Source organism: Oryx dammah, unplaced genomic scaffold (genome assembly GCF_014754425.2).
Source record: "Oryx dammah isolate SB20612 unplaced genomic scaffold, SCBI_Odam_1.1 HiC_scaffold_4, whole genome shotgun sequence".
Lineage (NCBI taxonomy): Eukaryota > Metazoa > Chordata > Mammalia > Artiodactyla > Bovidae > Oryx > Oryx dammah.
This window is the reverse complement of record NW_024070188.1, coordinates 73,484,999-73,506,490: the sequence shown is the minus strand read 5'-3', so window position 1 is coordinate 73,506,490 and position 21,492 is coordinate 73,484,999. Positions and strand designations below refer to the sequence as shown.

Here is a 21,492-nt window from a genome sequence, read left to right as displayed (position 1 = left end):
TCAACCTCTCCCCATCCCATGGAATCTTAAGCACAGCATGCTTAAGCATAAGGAACCTAAAGACCTAAAGACTTTTTCGGTTGCTCACACTACAGAAAGGTGGCTCTTTGATATGCTAATTCTACCAAAGAAATAAGGGATATACTTCAGTTCAGTTCAGTTGCTCAGTCGTGTCCCACTCTTTGCGACCCCATGAATTGCAGCACACCAGGCCTCCCTGGCCATCACTAACTCCCGGAGTTCACTCAGATTCACGTCGATCGAGTCAGTGATGCCATCCAGCCGTCTCATCCTCTGTCGTCCCCTTTTCCTCCTGCCCCCAATCCCTCCCAGCATCAGAGTCTTTTCCAATGAGTCAATTCTTCCGCATGAGGTGGCCAAAATACTGGAGTTTCAGCTTTAGCATCATTCCTTCCAAAGAAATCCCAGGGCTGATCTCTTTCAGAATGGACTGGTTGGATCTTCTTGCAGTCCAAGGGACTCTCAAGAGTCTTCTCCAACACCACAGTTCAAAAGCATCAATTCTTCGGTGCTCAGCCTTCTTCACAGTCCAACTCTCACATCCATACATGACTATTGGAAAACCATAGCCTTGACTAGACGGACCTTAGTCGGCAAAGTAATGTCTCTGCTTTTGAATATACTATCTAGGTTGGTCATAACTTTTCTTCCAAGGAGTAAGCGTCTTTTAATTTCATGGCTGCAGTCACCATCTGCAGTGATTTTGGAGCCCCCCAAAATAAAGTCTGACACTGTTTCCACTGTTTCCCATCTACTTCCCATGAAGTGATGGGACTGGATGCCATGATCTTCGTTTTCTGAATGTTGAGCTTTAAGTCAACTTTTCCCTCTCCTCTTTCACGTTCATCAAGAGGCTTTTTAGTTCATATAGTGATTTCTTTAGTTTTTCCAAATTTAACTATCTAGCCTGCCCTGTCTATTTAAATAGACAAAAAAGGAGGAGGAATAACAGAGAAAAATATACTCAGTACTTTAAAAATCTTCTTTCAGTCCGTTAAGTTTTAATAAAGTTTTAAGCTTACAGCTCCCTCTGGTGGTTGATAAAATAAACAAGTAGAATCTCTATAAACTAGTAGAATCTCTTTAGAGAGAGAGTCTCAAAATTAAAATTGGTAGCATGTACTGAGGCAGTCAACTGTGTTCTTCATCAAATACTTCTGGCTCTCTGCTTTCCAGGTATATAGTAGAATTGCACCTCCTCAGCCTCTCTGAATTAGGAGTGGTATGTGGACTTGTCCTTTCTAAACAGTAACACGTGTCAGGGCAGAAAATTAAGGAGTCAGAGCTAATTTGCTGTATGTCCTTTGTCTTGCCTGAACAATCATGGAAGCACAGAGATGGAGCTTCCCTTAACCTGGGTACCTGAGTGAGGGTGATGTAGAACAGAGCCCACCAGCTAATCTATTTGTCAAGTGAGCTAGAAATAAACCTTTGTTGTTTAAAGACACAGTTTGTTAACAGCAGCATAACCAAGCCTAAATGATACATGTATCAAATTTTAAAAAATACAATATCCTTTGACACAGCAGTTTCCTACTCCTGGTAATCTCTTCTGCCAACATACCTGGGTGTGGTTAAAATGTTCATGCATAAAATTTTAACTGCAGCAGTTTGTAAAAACAAGACCCTAAGATCTATCAAAAAAGGAGTGATTAGAGATTATGATACAAAATACTATATAGTCATTTTTACAAGAAGCAGATCTGTAGTTCCTGACTTGGAATACTCTCAAAGAGACAAAAACAAAAGCTCTGATAAAAAGAGAAAGTAAACTATGTTTCACTTGTATTAAAAATGTATAAATATATGTATGCTTCATATACAATTTCAATTTCTAGAAGAATATAAAATGAACTGTGAATAGCAACTGGTTGTCTCCAGTGCGAGAACTTTTCATTATAAATCCTTTTGGTTTGCTTCAGTTCAGTTCAGTTGCTCAGTCGTGTCTGACTCTTTGCGACCCCATGAATCGCAGCAGGCCAGGCCGTGGTTTGCTTACGTTCAAAAAAAAAAAAAAACAAGTGTATTTAGAAAAATATTTTGGTATAATCCCTATAGAATCCCAGCTTGTAGAAACTGACAAGCTGATTCTAAAATATATATGGAATAGCAAGAGACCTCAAATAACCAACCTAAAAAAAGAACAAAGCAGAACGTACACACCGCAATTTCAAACCTTACTATAAAGTAACAACAGGCAAGGCAGTGCAGTAATGGCATAAGGACAAACATATAGACAAACAAACAAACAAAAAAACTGAAAGTACAGAAATAAACCCATCTGTTTATGGTCAACTGATTTTCTATAAAGGTCCCAAGGCCATTCAGTGAGAAAAGTCTTTTCAACAAATGGTGCTGGGAACAGATAATTGACAAGGACCTACTGTATAGTACAGGGAACTCTGCTTCAATATTCTGTAATAACCTAAATGGGAAAAGAATTTGAAAAAGAATAGATACAAGTATATGAATAGCTGAATCACTTTGCTGTACACCTGAAATTGACAATGTTGTTCACTCCGCTCCAACATAAAAGAGAAAAAAAAAAAAAAAAGGAAACTGATGGCATAGGAGAAAATTTTGCAACAATAACAACAAACCTAAATGGTGCTGGGACATCTGGACTGCCACATGGAAAAGAATGAAATTTGGACACTTATCTCATAGCCTTATATAGAAGTTAACTCAAAATAGATGAGAGATAAAAATTTAAACTCTAAACCTCTCAGGAGTAAATCCTAATCACCTTGGATTTACCCACTGATTCTTAGATATGACACCAAAGATATGAATAATGAAAGTGATAAGTCAGACTTCAGCAAAATTAAAAACTTGTGCTTCAAGGACACTTACCAAGAAAGTGAAAGGATAACTCACAGAATGGGAGAAAACAGTTGCAAATCACATAAGGAACTATAACCACAATATACAAAGAACTCATACAACTCAGTAATAAAAACAAATGACCTAATTAAAAAATCAGCAAAGGATATAAACTGGCATTTCTCCAAAGAAAATACACAAATGGCTCGACATCATTAGTCATCAGAAAAATGTAAATCAAAATGAGATACCACTTTACAGCTACTGGGATGGTAAGAATCAAAGAAAATAGCAACTGTGGTGGAGGATGTGGAGAAATCAAAACCCTCAAAGATTGCTGGTGGGAATACAAAATGGTGCAGCCACGCTGGAAAATGGGTGTGGCAGCTCATTCCTTGATGGCTGAACACAGACCCACCGTAGCACCCAGCAATTCCACTCGTGTGTATGCTTACACTTATGTGTATACATATGTCCACATAACTTGTACACAAATGTTCATCGCAGCATTATTTACAACAGGCAAGTCAGAAACAATCTAAATGTCCATTGACTGATGAATGAATAAATAAAATGTAGTGTATCTATAAAATGGCAGAGTGCCCCATAAAAAGGAATGAGGTACTAACACATGTTACAACTTGGATGAGCTTTTAAAACATTATCCTAAGTGAAAAAAGCTAGTCACAAAAGACTACAAATTATGGAATTCCATTCATATGAAGTATCCAGAATATGTAAACCTACAGACAGGAAGCAGATTAGTGACTACTTATGGCTGAGGGTGGTGGGGATGATGGGATAGGAGGTGACAGATAAAGGGTATTGAGTTTCTTTCTGAAGTGATGAAAATGTTCTAATATTGGTTGTGGTGATGGTTGCACACATGTGACTATACTAAAAATCACTGATTTGTACCCTGTAAATGATAAACTTTATCTCAATAAATAAATGTTAAAATAATGACTAAAATTTTTTAAAGCAAAATAAAATATTTGTACATATGGAAATAAAATGATCTTAAGATATGTTAACCAAAATTGTATATCATATAGCCCCACACAGTATGTTTATGTTATACATACTGTAGAGGATATATTGGAGAAGGCAATGGCAACCCACTCCAGTACTCTTGCCTGGAAAATCCCATGGAGAGAGGAGCCTGGGAGACTATAGTCCGTGGGGTTTCGAAGAGTTGGGACACAACTAAGCAACTTCACTTTCACTTTTCACTTTCATGCATTGGAGAAGGAAATGGCAACCCACTCCAGTATTCTTGCCTGGAGAATCCCAGGGACAGAGGAGCCTGGTGGGCTGCCGTCTATGGGGTCGCACAGAGTTGGACATGACTGACGCGACTTAGCAGCAGCAGCAGAGGATATATATAATCCCTCATGTTATGTATTTATATATACTCATATATGTATGTGTGTGTGTGTATATATATATATACACACACACACATATTTTCTTTCATAAAAGAACTTTTTATGAAAGTTTTAAAAAAAAACTTTCATAAAAAAAAGTGAGTGTGAGACAAAGACTATAATTATAAACAGGAGGAGGATAAAGAACTGATAATGGAGATTTCCTCAGATAATTAAATGGTGGGATGGCTGGGCAAAGGGAGAGGTCAGTGGGCAAAAGGAGACACTTTCATTGTACCTTCCCTTTTTGGTATTAAATTTCTTTTACCATATAGATATGTTATTTTCATTAATACTTGTAAAAAAGTTCAGGTTAATATAGGAAATAACTTGCTAGTAGGCAAAACTCTTCACAAATGGAATGTACTACCTCAGGAGGTAGCTTGTTTCTCAGAAGGTACCCAAGAATAGGATGGATTCACATTTGATAGGGTCCAATTGCTGGACGGGTGAGTGGACTGGATAACGTCTGCTGCAGAGTTCTAGATGATGTTCAGAGTCTCTTCCGGAGAAGGCGATGGCACCCCACTCCAGTACTCTTGCCTGGAAAATCCCATGGACGGAAGAGCCTGGTAGGCTGTAGTCCATGGGGTCTCGAAGAGTCAGACACGACTGAGCGACTTCACTTTCACTTTCACACACTGGAGAAGGAAATGGCAACCTACTCCAGTGTTCTTGCCTGGAGAATCCAAGGGAAGGGGGAGCCTGGCGGGCTCCCGTCTATGGGGTCGCACAGAGTCAGACACGACTGAAGCGACTTAGCAGCAGCAGCAGAGTCTCTTCCAATCTTGAGATTTATTCCAACTGAAAAAGGTGGTTAGTCTTAAGACTGGGAAGAATCTATGAGGAGTAGGCCATTCTTTTCTCCAAAAGAAAAAAAATTCTTTAATGGTCTGATGTCAAGTAATTACTGAGTTAATTTAACATGATCTCAATGTCAACACAGCAAGTCAACATTTTAAAAAAAAAGGCTTTTCCAATTAGCAGATGAATAAAAGTTAGAGTGCAAATTTTAAAGTTTAAATTAATTTTTAGTTCTTTTTGAAAAGAATATCTAACACCCTCAATTTTTGTTATGATTAGCAGTTTTATTAAATCTTGTTAAGTAGAAAGGTGCTGTGGTTTGGAGGGAAGTACTGCTGAAAAAATGACAAGGAATGAGAAGTTCTAAGAAGCTAATTTTCATCTCATAAGTTTTTTTATTTGTATATCTATTTTAGGTTCAAAGTCAAAGCTACTGCTTTTCAATATAATAGGACCATAAATATAACTGGAAAGTATTAAAACATCATAAAAATGATTATAAGAAAAGGTCAATACCATAGGCGTTTTTTGTTATCGATAATGGAGAAGGAGAAGTCATTTTTGGCAGCAATGTTAGTTTGGTAAGAGCCTCTGGCAACTATAACAAAATACAGAACACAGGCCAACCCTTTCCCCTCCTAATCCCCAATGAAAACGGGTTTGAATGAGTAGAGCATTTGTTCTCCACACTTAACACAAGTTGCCAGTGTTACAAAAAGCATACGTTTATGAATGGGAGAGGACACCAGAAAATCTCAGAATACAGTGAATGATGAAAGTGCTTATTGGTTCTTTACAGAAGTTAGGTAAAGTCCGGTGGTATCACTCAAGGAAGGGTGGTATGACTCAAGGAAGGAAACGTAGCTTATCTGGTAACCTAGTAGATACTAGGTATCTAGTAACCTTACTACTGGTAAGCAATTTTCACTTTAATATTTGTTCTTAGCAACTAAAGTAAGAATCTACTTCACATTGACAGACTCTGAACTGAACTTTCAAACCTGAATTTGTTTTTTCTATTTGGGACTCATTTTTGTCTCTAATTCTTACAGTGGTTTAAGGACTCAGGTATAATTTATTTCCTTTACAGGGGGTGCTGAGACTTGGTGCTGAGATGAGCCGGGTCCCAGTTGAAGTCTCTACGTCCTTGTCTTTTGAAGTAAAATGCTGACTCAAGAGTTAATGACTGGAAAATGTGAAGATGTAGAAACAGAATAACTGTTGGGCTAGGGAACTGCTAATAATTTAGACTGTAATTTGGCCATATAACACAGTCACCAACTCTCAGTTTTCTGAAGGATACAGATAAAGGCCTGACAAACATTCCTAGGTTGTTTATATAGGAAGGACCACAGTTCAGATGAAAACTGCTGACCGCAAGAACACAGATCCCAGACTAGCTGAAATCAGGCTAATGATACTTGAAACCTCACCCTGACGCCAACCAATCGAAGAACTGTCCATGAGCTCATCAGCTCTGCTCCTTGAACACTATAAAACTCACTAACCTTCCAGGGTGGGTCACATGGTCATCAGGGAACTAGTCCACTGTGGCCTTCTTTGCCTGGCAAAGCAATAAAAGCTACTTTTTTCTACTTCACCCAAAACTCTGTCTCCAGGTTTCTATTAGGAACTGGTGAACAGAGGCTGAGTTTCAGCAACAGTTCACTAACTGTCCTCCTTCTCTCTCATTCTACCACAGAGGGCATATAAAAAATTATAAAGAAATTCTCATTTTTGAAATTTTTATTGAGGTATATATTTCAAATGTTAAATGGTAAGTTAAAAATAATGCATTTTGGTTACCAAGTTATTGATACATGTTCTCTCCTCAATTTGAGAAAATATTTTCCTATGATTCTAGTACTTGGCTCAACTTCTTTTTTCTACTCTGAAACAGTGTTTCAGGAGCTTTAGAAAGATCAATTTCACTGCAGGAAGCAGGGACATTTCTTTTCTCTTTATTACCCACACCACACAAATTAAGAGTTCAGAAAAGATCCTTACTTAAAGACCAGTGTTATTTGGGTCACCTCATTTAGTGCTGTGTAAATGGCAAAGCATTACACATGCTTAAGTTAACAATGCAAGAGATGCACTGTGTAGGAAGCAACAGTCCTTTGATTTGATTGGATGATACATAAGTCTCAGTCAACACTCGTTCCATGGTAACTAGAAAGAAAACGAGATAAGAGATCGAAGAACAACAGCCACCCCACTACAGTACACGCACGCAGATAACACAAGGGTACACAGCCATACAAGTGTTAGGAAATTCCATATGTATGTAGGTATGCTTAAGGAAAGTGATCATGGTTGTTCCAGCTGTCTGAAAGTGATTAGTAAAGAGAAATAATCTGAGTGGCCCATTTTGGGAAACCCTGCTTTTTTGGGTAGGATTTGAATTCTCAAACCAGATCCCTTATTCACTAGCAATTTTTTTTTTTCTACCTTCAAGTGTCTTTATAAAGTGCTTCCTACCCCTACTCAGGGTATTCCTTTATTGTTCCAAGTAATTTCTAATTATATCTACATATCATCTATTTGTGACTTCTTTCCTAATAGCTGCCTTTATTTATTTTTATTAAGTGATCTTTTAGCTCCATGCTTCTCAAACTGAGCCATACATGGCCCCTCATATATGGTATAGCAGGGGTTATATAAGGTACAAGATAAACTTGAACCATCTTTTCAGAGGGTTCATTTTGAAAATCTGAAAAGACATTATAGTGCTGTGGGCTCTGTTAACTGCCTAGGTGAGAATCGTGATGCTGCTACCTGTCCTTTGTATAGGTATCAACCTGTTCTTAAGCATTTTAAGCTGAAAATAGGAATATTACTAGTGTCTACTTTATATTTGGTTACGGGAAATAAATGGGCTTTCAGAACAATGCCTAACACATAGTAAGCTTTCAGCAGGTATTAGTTGTTATGTATCTTAACATGTTGCACTCATCTCAGTTCTCCAAGCCAGGCTTCAGCAATACGTGAACCATGAACTTCCAGATGTTCAAGCTGGATTTAAAAAAGGCAGAGGAACCAGAGATCAAATTGCCAACATCCGCTGGATCATCAAAAAAGCAAGAGAGTTCCAGAAAAACATCTCTTTCTGCTTTATTGACTATGCCAAAGCCTTTAACTGTGTGGATCACAATAAACTGTGGAAAATTCTGAAAGAGATGGGAATACCAGACCACCTGACCTGCCTCTTGAGAAACCTATATGCAGGTCAGGAAGCAACAGTTAAAACTGGACATGGAACAACAGACTGGTTCCAAATAGGAAAAGGAGTCCATCAAGGCTGTATATTGTCACCCTGCTTACTTAACTTATATGCAGAGTGCATCATGGGAAACACTGGGCTGGAGGAAGCAAAAGCTGGAATCAAGATTGCCGGGAGAAATACCAATAACCTCAGATATGCAGATGACACCACCCTTATGGCAGAAAGTAAAGAAGAACTAAAGAGCCTCTTGATGAAAGTGAAAGAGGAGAGTAAAAAAGTTGGCTTAAAGCTCAATATTCAGAAAACTAAGATCATGGCATCCGGTCCCATCACTTCATGGGAAATAGATGGGGAAACAGTGGAAACAGTGTCAGACTTTATTTTTCTGGGCTCCAAAATCACTGCAGATGGTGACTGCAGCCATAAAATTAAAAGATGCTTACTCCTTGGAAGGAAAGTTATGACCAACCTAGACAGCATATTCAAAAGCAGAGACATTACTTTGTCAACAAAGGTCCGTCTAGTCAAAGATATGGTTTTTCCAGTAGACATGTATGGATGTGAGAGTTGGACTATAAAGAAAGCTGAGTGCAGAAGAGTTGATGCTTTTGAACTGTGGTGTTGGAGAAGACTCTTGAGGGTCCCTTGGACTGCAAGGAGATCCAACCAGTCCATCCTAAAGGAAATCAGTCCTGGGTATTCATTGGAAGGACTGATGTTGATGCTGAAACTCCCTTACTTGGGTCACCTGATGCGAAGAGCTGACTCATTTGAAAAAACCCTGATGCTGGGAAAGATTGAGGGCAGGAGGAGAAGGGGATGACAGAGGATGAGATGGTTGGATGGCATCGCAGACTCAATGGACATGGTAAACTCTAGGAGTTGGTGATCGACAGGGAGGCCTGGAGTGCTGTGGTTCATGGGGTCGCAAAGAGTCAGACACAACTGAGCAACTGAACTGAACTGATCTGATCTTAACATTATTCATTTCCCCTTTGAGCAAATGTAAGCAAAGATGGAGAGACAGGAAATGCTGGGGAGTGGATTCAGATAGGGATCTCAGAAATAGTCTCAATGAAAAGGTGACTTTGAGTAAAGACCCGAAGGGACTGAGGGAGTTGACTGTATATTCAGGGAGAAGAGAATTTCAGAGAGACCAGCAAGCACAAAGGCCTTAAATGTATGCCTTCTAGGGTTTAAGGGGCAGAAGCACGAAGGCCCGCAGGGCTGGGACAGAGTGAGTGAGGTGGTGAGTAAAAGTAAGAGATGAGGGAGAGCCAGTGGATCTCTGAATGCAAAGGTGGTGAAAGTGTGCAGATGAGCCATACAGTCCGATTTATGGTTTTCAAACCGTATTCCTGTGGCTGCTGAGTTAAAAGACCCTAAGGAGGCAAGGGTGAAAGCAGGCAGGCTACTGTAATAATCCACTTGAGAGAAGATGGTAGCTCAGAGCAGAGTGGTGACAGTGGATGGGGGTGGTAAGAAAAGAGAATTCTTGATATACTCTCAAAGTTAAAGTTGACAGGATTTAGTCAAATTAGATGTCAAATGTGAAAGAAGGAAGGAGTCAGTGGTGTTTCTGAAGTTTCTGGCCTGATTAAGATGTCATTAATGGAGACAGGAAGAGTAAGCTGGGGGCAATGGAAGACGTTTTTTCAGACACAGTGAATTTGGGATGCATTAAATGGAGATGTTAAGGAGATAGTTAAATAAACTGCTTGAAATTCAGGAAATATATCCAGGTTAGAGTTAACACATTTGGGAGCATTTGGCATAAAATTTAAACTTATGAGGCTGATGGAGATCATCCAGGGAATAGTAAAGACAGAAAAGAGAGAAAGCCCAAGGACTGAACTTTGAGGCTTTGATCTCACTTCTTTGAACAAAGAAGTGAAAGGTCAGAGAGAGGAGGCAGAACCACCAAAGAACACCAGGAGAGGAGGGATCCCAGGGTGGCATACTGCAGCAAGTCAGGTGGACAAAACGTTTCACAGCGAAGAGGGTGGGGCTCGACTGCAGCAGGCGCTACCGACTCAGATCAAGGAGGACAAGGACCGAAAGACCACGGGGTTTATAGCGATGCTGTCAATGGCGGCCTCGCCCAGAGCAGGAGTGCTGCAGTGGCAACCCTGGCTACAGAGTAGGCTCAAGAAAGAAGGGGAGGGAAAGGGGAGACAGCAAGTTCAAGCAACACTTTACTTCATATGCCAGTCAGTCTATGAGTATCTTATGTCTACTTTAGTAAGATATTCCCCTTTTCAAGTTGTCTTCATAAAAACAATTACACTCTGGGAGGGTGGGAGGGGAGAGATACAGGTGAGGAAGATTAAGAGGTACTGACTTTCAGTTATGAAATTCTCAGTCACAGGTATGAAATGTACTCTGGGGGAATATAGTCAACAGTTATGTAATATTTTTGTAAGGTGACAAGTGACAACTAATCATGATCATTTTGAAATGTACAGTAATAATGAATCACTAAGATGTGAGTGCCAGGAATCAAAACAGTGCTGTAAGTCAATTATACTTCAAAAGCAAACAAATAACTTAAGAGGCATCAGATATGTGGCTATCAGAGGGGAGGAGAGAGGGGAGTTAGATGGAAACAGTCAAAAGGTACAAATTTCTACTGCTGCTGCTAAGTCACTTCAGTCGTGGCTGACTCTGTGCGACCCCATAGACAGCAGCCCACTGGGCTCCCCCGTCCCTGGGATTCTCCAGGCAAGAACACTGGAGTGGGTTGCCATTTCCTTCTCCCAAGATAAATACTAGGGATGTAATATCCAATACAGTAAAGATAAAAACAAAACAAAACAAAACAAAACACTGTTACACACTGTAAATGAAAGCTGTAAAGAGTAAATCTCAAGAGTTCTCATCGGAAGGAAAAAAATATTTTAAAAATCTATTTCTTTAATGTATCTATATGAGATGATGGATGTTCACTAAACCTACTGTGGTATCATTTCATGATATGTGTAAGTCAGATTATGTTGTACACTTTAAGCTTATACAGTGCTGTGTGTCAATTATATATTAATAAAATTGTTAGAAAAAAATACTCTCCATTCAAAGATTAGCAACTATCCAAACATAGGAAATCTACTTTGATGGAGAGAGAAGAAGGGACTTTGGGGTAAGAACAGGAATTAAGTATCAGTGGAAAAACATGATGTCATATTAAACATCACTTACTGCCAAAACTAAACAGAAATGGCTCCAGGTTAGTTAGTCACAGATATATGGAACATAAAGTTTCGGCACAATTTCTAGAAAATTACAATAACCCACAGAGCTTTAAAACACATGTGCACGCATGAACATGTATGCTCACATGCAGCTAGGCTTTACCATTCAGAAGCTCTAATTGAGCAAGTCTGGGGCTGAACCTGGGCAATTTTATGTTTTGAAAGCTTCAAAGGTGATTAAGAATTTGAAAGCACCACAGCCCAGCATGGGTTGAGAATCACTAGAATATAATTGTTTAAAACAAACCAAACCAATCAAAACAAACCAAACCTCCTCTATGAAACTCAGCAGTAAAATCACTAGTTTTAGAAATTTTAAAAAGGACAAGTGGTACCATCAGTAGTAGGAGGCTATTTACTGCATGGGGGTGACTATGTAGTATTTTCCAACCTATAATACTGAGAACAGTTTACCAGGGGTATAGATGATTATGATAAATCCTTACTCTAAAGGACTCTGGCTAATTTACAAAACCTTTGTCAATACTGAAGAAACAAACACTTATCCTTTTTATCTGACTGAATTTAATAGCTTCCTATTGAAGATTAAATAAGAGATCAGATATAAATGATCTCTAATTGAATTAATATAGATATAATTTAGTATTATGCCAATATTAACTAGTCTATTTCTGAAAAGCATAACCAAGTGAGATAGATTTGAAATTCTTATTCACAATTCCAAACAAAAAGATTGCATTAACTGATGTTTAAGGGAGACTGAAAAGAAGAAAAAGAGAAATTTGAATCCTGTTACTGAGACTTTTGAGTTATTCAAGAATGCATAGCAATTTAGACTTTGATACAAAATAAAGCAAAACCGTATTAGAACAATGAAGAACAAAGGATTCTTTTGGCCAAAGATGGCAGAGTTTGCTATACTAGTTCACTAATCTCTTATTAAAACGCATGTTTTTAGGAATTTTTATTTGCAGAAAATTTAAAGGGAAAGTCAGCATCACTACAGGTGAAAACAAACTTTTATGAGTATTAAGAAAACAACCAAATCAAGAGGTGATTATTCGGAACATCTGATAAGGCTATCATTCAAGCTTCAACTTATAACATAATAAAACTGATATATTTAAAATTTATATGAATACTCTCAAAAGTTCTTAAGATATTATTATTTTGGACAACATTTACAACATAAAATAATGATACCGATACCCATTTCTGCAGTGAAGTCACATGTACACCAATTAAACCCAGAATGGAAAATGATCCCATTGAAGTATTTTTATTACCTTGTGTGTAGGCAGCATCATCAGATCCCATACTCAACTTCCGTGCTTCACTTATTCTATCCACATGTGCTAAAGCAGGGTCCGTGAGGTGCTGAATATTCTCTGTTTCTACATAATGATCAGGATGGTTTAAAAGGTTTGTAAGTTCAAAGGTAGGGGACACTACCCCTGGTGAAACTGCAGGGGGTTTGTTGGGAGAAACTGTAATTTTAAAAGTATATTTTGTATTGGGTTGAGTGACCACTACTCGAGGAGAAGTTGCAGAGTTATTGCCTATTGCTCGACTTTTGGGAGGGTGGTGATGAATAAAGGCAGGACCCATGCTCACTTGCCCGGACATATTCCTGGAGGCAGCAGATGCTCCAGAGTTGGTGGATATGAAGAGAGTGGGCTGATTTCGTATGACCTGCTCATCTCCTGTGGCAGCATTCGCTGATATATAGACCTTAGGTTGACTACGGGACATCACCTCATCAGTATTTGGGGGACTGGCAGCTATGTAAACAGTGGGCTGGTTTCTGTTTAAGGTCTGGCTGTTGACCGAAGAGGAACTGCTGGAGGTTCGAGGTCCAGAAGAACGCAATTTCGAAGAATTGTTTCTTTGTGGGGGTTCAAGTTTGATTTCAATCTGGTTTTTTCGAGGTCCTGTTGAAATATTCTGAATGTTATATTGGCTATGGGCAGAAGACTGTGAGCTACCAGACGAATGAATTGTGGGTGGTTGTGGAGTCGTAGGTGAACTGATGGGCATATAGACATGAGAGGTCTGGTGGCCTTGCTGATTCGGCTGCTGGGCTGAGGTATGTGGCAGGGGACTGGATGCAGGATACGGAGTCCAGGGACCAGGTTGTGAAGGTTGATAAACTTGTTGAGGGTTCATGGGATTAAACTGAGATACCCAGCCAGAATGCTGTTGTGTCTGTCGAGTTGTACCACTAGGAGTTGTAATGTAGGGCCTAATATAGATAGAATTTCCCTGTGGACTGTTAAGTACAGGTGGAGGTACACCATGTATGTGCAAAGAAGTAGGAGTATTACGACCAGTCTGGATATTTGGGGCTAACGTTACCATAATGGGATTAAATCTTGGAGTTTGTGGAGAAAGGTTAGATGTTCCTTTGCTGCCTAAGTGAAATCCAAGGTGTGGTGCTGAATTAGAAGCACCGGATGCACTGGACATTCCAAAAACATTAAAGCCTTGAGGAACTTGAGCGGGTGCTGTCTGTGGCTCCTGCTGAAACAGTTCATTATTGGACTGACCACCTTGAAGTTGTCCGTCACTAATGCTGTGCGTTAGAGTCCTGCTTCCATTCATTCTATTTCCCTCTCTTCCATGGTGGTAAACATTCTGTGACTGCAAGTCCAAGTTGAGAGAAGTCATGTGATTGCGTAGACCAGAAATTCCAGAATCATCCGAAAAATTCAAGTCTCCTTCACCATAAAGATACCTTGTACTCTCCTGAGAGAGAACTGCACAGCAGGCATCCAGGTTATTATTATTCTATAAGACAAAATAAAAACAGCTTATGTTAACCAGAAGCCAACACATATACTATCATTGCTATTAAAATATTACAAGATTAATCAGAGATTAGTTAGTACAGTTATAACAGATACACTTGAGCCTTTTTTCTTGAGAAACTAATATTAATGCAAACAGCTGAACTAAAAATTCTCATTACTGGGATGGTCCCTGGTGGTCCAGGGGTTAAGACTTCATCTTTCAATGCAGGGGGTGTGGGTTCAGTCCCTGGTCAGGGAGCTAAGACCCCACATGTGACTCGGCCAAAAAACTAAAACACAAAACAAACAATATTTTAACAAATTTAATAAAGATTAAAAAAATCCTCATTACTAAAGTAATGGTAAGTTCTCTAACAAACAATAGTTATAATAGGAGTTATTTTATAGTAGAAATAAAGAAAGGGGACAACAGAGGGTAAGATGGCTGGATGGCATTGCTGATGCAATGGGCACGAGTTTGAGAGAGCTCCAGGAGATGGTGAAGGACAGGGAAGCCTAGCGTGCTGCAGTCCATGGGGTTGCAAAGAGTTGACATGACTGAGCAACTGAACTGAACTGAACTGACTGATTTACAGAACAGATTCACGCAAATATAATAACACTGGAACTTATTTAAAAATGCAGTTTGAATGTTGAACAAAATATAAATACTCAACTTAAGCATATTAGTTAGTTCAGTCGCTCAGTCATGTCCCACTCTTTGCGATCCCATGGGCTACAGCACACCAGGCTTTCCTGTCCATCACCAACTCCTGGAGCTTGCTCAAACCCATGTCCATCAAGTCGGTGATGCCATCCAACCATTTCATCCTCTGTCGTCCCCTTCTCCTCCTGCCTCCAATCTTTCCCAGCAACAGGGTCTTTCCTAATGAGTCAGCTGGCCAAAGCATTGGAGCTTGCTATATAATTAATACTTTGCATGTTCATGTGTTATGTATAATTCTTTCAAACCAACGACCTTTTAAAAACTATTTTTTGTGGTATTTAAGTTAAAAAGTTCTAAAATTCATAACAAAGGTGTCACAATTCCTTACGTGCTTCCTCTTTAGTGTTAAAAATAAACAAACCACATATGTATATGTATGTAATGTAAGTTCAAGGTAGCCCCCAGAATCTGAGGGGCAGAGTTCACATCTTTGCCTTTAGACAACATCAATACTCCAGAGAAATGAAAAAAATAAAAACAAACCAAAAAATGACTGGATTGTTTCTTAAGAAGAGACTGACTAACCACTACTCACAAATTATCCATAAAAATATTTGCTGAACACCCACAATGTGTACAATATTCTGTTCGGGACTGTGGAGGACTCAAATGATGTATAAACCCAGACTTTTCCTTAGAAGAGCTTGCAACTCAATTAGGGAAACAAAATATGGATTTGTGAAAAAGTAACATTTTAAAAACATGAACATGTGCCAAATAATAAGTGGTACTGAAGTTCAACAGAGAGTTAATATTGTAGGCTACTGTAAAAAGGACTGTGTTCATGAAGGAGGTACAATCTCATTGATTTCCTTAGTATATGGAGGACCTGAATAGGAAAAAAAGCATTCCTGCTGAAGGGAATGGCATGAGTAAATACAGACATAAATGTGACAGTAAGTAAAAGTATGTTCTAAACAAAGTAATTGGAATAGATCTGGCTGGAGTTAAAGGTTTCTATTGGAAATTCTGTGGAACAAACTGTTAGAAAATCAGATTGGGATTAAATAATTCACGGTTTTGAAAAATGAGTCACACTATGGAGTTTGGACTTATACAGGAAATGGGAAGAGCCAATCAACATATGCTAACAGAGAAGTGAAGACACAAAGGGTCTCTGGGGAAGATAAAGAACTTCACTGATACTTAAAGAAGACAAGGGAAACTTTTTGACAAGAAGATCAGTTAGAAGACATGAAATAATGACTGACTGTGAAAACAAATTATGAAAGACTACAAACAGTCTTTTCCTGATAAGCTCAGTTGGAAAAGAATCTGCCTGCAATGCAGGAGACCCCGGTTTGATTCCTGGGTAAGGAAGATTCCCCTGGAGAAGGGAAAGGCTACCCACTCCAGTATTCTGGCCTGAAGGATTCCATGAACTGTATAGTCCATGGGGTCACAAAGAGTTGGACACGACTGAGTGACTTTCACTTTCACTTCACAAACAGTCAATACAATTTGGCTAAAAGGGAGAAAGAGAATTCAAGGAGAACTGGAAGACTAAGAGCCTGACAGAAAGGAGAATTTTAGAGATAAAAAGGATGAATAGTCAGGTTAAAATGTCTACAGGTGATTTGATGTGAGATAAAATCTTAGTAGAGCTTCCCTGGTGGCTCAGAGGTTAAAGCGTCTGCCTCCAATGCGGGAGACCCGGGTTCGATCCCTGGGTCAGGAAGATCCCCTGGAGAAGGAAATGGCAATCCACTCCAGTATTCTTGCCTGGAGAATCCCATGGACAGAGAAGCCTAGTAGGTTATAGTCCACGGGGTCGCAAAGAGTCGGACACGACTGATGAATAGTCAGGTTAAAATGTCTACAGGTGATTTGATGTGAGATAAAATCTTAGGAGAGAAAATGGTACTAAAAGGCATCTCCAAGTCTTGTTAAGAAATGGTAGTTCACAATTTGAACAGGTAACACAAAAGAAAAGATTAGTGAGCAAGGGTGGACTTTTTTCCCTCTTAAACCAATAGTTCAAATCTTTCATACCATAAAAATGCTTTTATCCTACACATAGCTCTGAATTAATATACATTAGTTTTTCAAAGAAAATTTAAAAAATCATCACAATTTTTATCAACTGATTAACTCTTTTTCATATTAAGACCTTATCTTTTCGCCAAACCTAACTGGTGCTTTTGCTTCAAGCTAAGTTTATTGCTATTCCTAGTAAATTCTTCTCCCTTCTAAGTCACGAAAGACCTCATCTTCTCATCTCCTTTTTGCTAACATTCCCAAATTAAAATGCATATTCCCTACTAAATCCAATCCCACACTTCCTTTTCAAAAGCTGACATCCATATTTACAAAAGTTTTAATTCCCTCGAGATCTCAAAAATCCCTAATTCTTTATAATCTCTCATTAGTATTAATATATCCTAGTCCCAGCTACGCCATAACTCACAGGTCCTTAGGTTGTTTTTACTCTCTACAGACATTACTTCTTATAAGCAAAACCATGAAAGAGTTCACAGGGACTTTTATAAGGCTACAATAGGATAAAAGGAAATATACTTTTTAAACATTTTGTTTCAGAAAAGTTTAAACACATATAAAAGCACAGTAAATATCACAAGTGAAGTAAAGTGAAGTGAAAGTTGCTCAATCGTGTCTGACTCTGTGTGACCCCATGGACTATAAAGTCCATGGAATTCTCCAGGCCAGAATACTGGAATGGCTAGCCTTTCCCTTCGCCAGGGGATCTTCCCAACCCAGGGGTCAGACTCAGGTTTCCTGCATTGCCGGAAGATTCTTTACCAGCTGAACCACAAGGGAAGCCCAAGAATACTGGAGTGGGTAGCCTATCCCTTCTTCAGTGTATCTTCCCGACCCAGGAATCTCCTGGGGGTCTCCTGCATTGCAGGTATTCTCTTTACCAACTGAGTTATCAGGGAAGTTCAAATATCACCAACTCTCCTATATTCATTATCAATCTTTATATGGCAAATCTTTCTTCACCAATTTATCTGTTCCAGCTGCTCCCATTAAGCTAGATCAAGCCTGACATTATTTTGTTTCCATCTGTAAATACATTAATATGTATCTTAAAATATAACTGCAAATGGCATTATAATATCCTAAAATAATCAGTACTCAATATCACATAATATGCAAGTAGTATTAAAGTCCCCTGTCTCGTAATATCACATAATATCCAAATAAGTGTTAAAGTCCCTTGTCTTGCAGGTATTTTTTTTAGTTAGTTTAAATCAGGATCTGAGCAAGGTTCACATATTTAATTTGGTTGATATGCCTCTTAGATATCTTATAATAATAATTAACCCTCCCCTCTTTCTATAATTTTCTAAACCATTTGTTTTTTGAAAAATGGGTCATTTGTCCAGCAGAATTTCCCATCTGGATTGGCTGATTGCACCCTTGTGGTATGACTATTTCCTATATTTCACTGTAAACTATTTCACTACAGGTGTGCACAGGTTCATGCATACAAGTTTTTGGCAAGTCCCTTTGTAGGCTTTGTTTCTTACTGTATCACACAGGAGACACAATAATATATCTGCCTGTCTTTTTGTTACCTTAAGGCTGATTGGCAGGTTCTGATGTTGTCACAGCTTGATCCAGCTAATGACTTTTAGCAGTCAGGGATCGTCACTGTTGAGAAACTTTATTAGGGGATGCAAAAGGGTAGTATTCCAATTAAAAGATTCCTTCTTCATGTATTGAGCTGCAATTCTTCCTCAAAGAATTTGATCTTTTCAACTATTACTTTTTGCACAGAACAGGCAGGATAAATAAATGCTTTCTCTTTACTGGTTTTTAGAATAATGAATTAGTGCCCTAGCAACTTCCAAAGGTGACACATTTTCAGTATCATGATAAACTCCTCTATCTTTAACATTCTGATATGTGTCAATGCTTGTCGTTTATGGTCATTATATCCTATCTTTAGGCTAGTGGGAAAGATTCAACATTGGCTCCAGTGTACATAGGACGTGAGCCCAGTAGTCTCTTTCATAGCTTCCTTGATTTCTAATATGACAAGAAGTTCAAGATCATCTTGTACAGCTCTTATCCTAGAAATAGGATCAGCTATTTCTCAAAGAAGCCCTGGTTACTTTAGTGGGAAATCCCATTTAAGTGTATCAAAAGAGGTGGGGTGAGTTTTTAAAAGATTGAAAGTCACTGCTTTTTTGCACATATACAAATCTGCATTCTCTTCAAAATTACAGAAGAGTCTGAATTGTTATTTCCAGTTCATTTTTCATTTTCCCTCAAGCTTCTTGCATAGACAGTATCAAAGTATACACTATAATCATCCTTCTCATACTTCGATTCATTCACTCTTTCAACCAATATTTACTAAGCATCCCATTAAGCAAGTAGAAAGGAATATAACTGCTGTCTTAAGGATCTCATGGTCCAGTGGAGGAAACTAATGTGTACATAAATAAATATAATGCACAATGGTAGGTGTTGTAATAGGAATATGGATAAGGTTTATGGGTGGAGGTCATCTGAGAAGACTTCAATTAAGGCTATAGTACTTAACTATTAAGGCTTACAAGTAATAATGCATTATTTTGAAAAGAAAAGCAATTTTAAACTTACAGATTTAACTGTCATATTAAGAGAATTAAAAAATAATGAAAATTTCAGTTAAAAAACTGAAAGTGCTAGCTACACAACATCTGTACACTATTCTAAGTTATGATTTAGTTACCAAACATGAATGCTGAAGATATGAATTACACCTGCTGAAAACACAGCTATCTTAGAGAATATACAGCATAAAGAAATGACGTGAGTAGTTCCAAGAAGAGGGAGCTGAGCGGTAAACAAAGTCAGAAGAGAACAGAAATGATACTGATACTTCAGTTCTCCTAAGAAGTAAGATGTTTAAGAACATGTATACAAAGTGGCAGTGTAACATGATCCTTTAACTACTGATTTTTAATATTCTGTATATTATTATTTTTTTAATCTAGAAAAGTTCTGATGGAGAAGGCGATGGCACCCCACTCCAGTACTCTTGCCTGGAAAATGCCATGGACGGAGGAGCCTGGCAGGCTGCAGTCCATGGGATCGTGAAAAGTCGGACACGACTGAGTGACTTCACTTTCACTTTCACGCACTGGAGAAGGAAATGGCAACCCACTCCAGTGTTCTTGCCTGGAGAATCCCAGGGACGAGGGAACCTGGTGGGCTGCCGTCTATGGGGTCGCACAGAGTCAGACACGACTGATGCAATTTAGCAGCAGCAGCAGCAAAGTTCTGAACCAGTATATTATAGGGAGGATAATATACCTGTCTTCAGAGAAAAGACAAACAAGCCTACCCAACTGAGAAAGGGAGTTGCTGTTCAGTCGCTCAGTCGTGTCTGACTCTTTGTGACCCCATGGACTGCAGTACACCAGGTTTCCCTGTCCTTCACCGTCTCCCGGAGCTTGTTCAAACTCATCTCCATCGAGTCCAGTGATGCCATCCAACTATCTCGTCCTCATCTCCTCCTGACTTCAATCATTCCCAGTATCAGGGTCTTTTCCAATGATTCAGTTCTTTACATCAGGTGGCCAAAGTATTGCAGCTTCAGCTTAAGCATCAGTCCTTCCAATGAATATTCAGGGTTGATTTCCTTTAGGATGGACTGGTTGGATCTCCTTACAGTCCAAGGGATCTCAACAGTCTTCTCCAACACCACAGTTCAAAAACATCAATTCTTCAGTGCTCAGCCTTCACTATGGTTCAACTCTCACATCCATACATGACTACTGGAAAAATCACAGCTGTGATTATAAGGATCTTTGTTGGTAAAGTAGTATCTCTGCTTTTTAATACACTGTCTAGGTTTGTCATAGCTTTTCTTCCAAGGAGCAAGCGTCTTCAGTGATGTCTGACTCTTTGTTACACCATAGACTGCAGACCGCCAAGCTTCTCTGTCCATGAAGTTCTCCAGGCAAAAATACTGGAGTGGGTTGCCATCTCCTCCTCCAGGGGATTTTCCCAACACAGGGATTGAACCCAGGTCTCTTAGGTCTCCTTCACTGGCAGGCAGGTTCTTTACCACTAGCACCACCTGGGAAGCTCGAGTAAGGGAGAACAGCTCCCCAAAGAAAAGCTGTCACTAAAGAAGAGCTATTTACACTATGTTTAGAGGTAGTTTATTTGCTGTGACAGTTTAAAAGTAACTTTCTAAATTTGGGAAGATTCACACCTATTTGTATCCCTAGAGGAGTCTTCCCCATCCCTCACTTCACATTTTTGTTAAATCAGCTAGAAGACATATTGCTTGAATGCCCAGAAAGATTATCAACTCAATTTAAAAGAGCTGGGTGTTGGGAAGCATGTCATACAGAGTTGTGTTTTCATAAAACCAGATTAATATATTGAAGTTGACACTAATGAATGCCCAAAAGAAATTCTAGATTATTCATTTTCTTTTTTTGGTAGTTAAAAACTTGTTTACTTATTTTATCTTTTAAAAAAATAGATAATTTATTTACAA

The 21,492-nt window shown here is 38.8% G+C and overlaps 1 protein-coding gene across 1 annotated transcript in view; it reads right to left on the bottom strand.

Moving 5' to 3' along the window:
* TAB2 (TGF-beta activated kinase 1 (MAP3K7) binding protein 2) overlaps positions 1–21,492 on the bottom strand; it is an 86,445-nt gene that overhangs the window by 15,297 nt on the left and 49,656 nt on the right. The window contains exon 4 of the mRNA XM_040238656.1: positions 12,797–14,297. Within this exon, the coding sequence (XP_040094590.1) occupies positions 12,797–14,297 (1,501 nt within the window). The remainder of the gene's footprint in view (positions 1–12,796; positions 14,298–21,492) is intronic.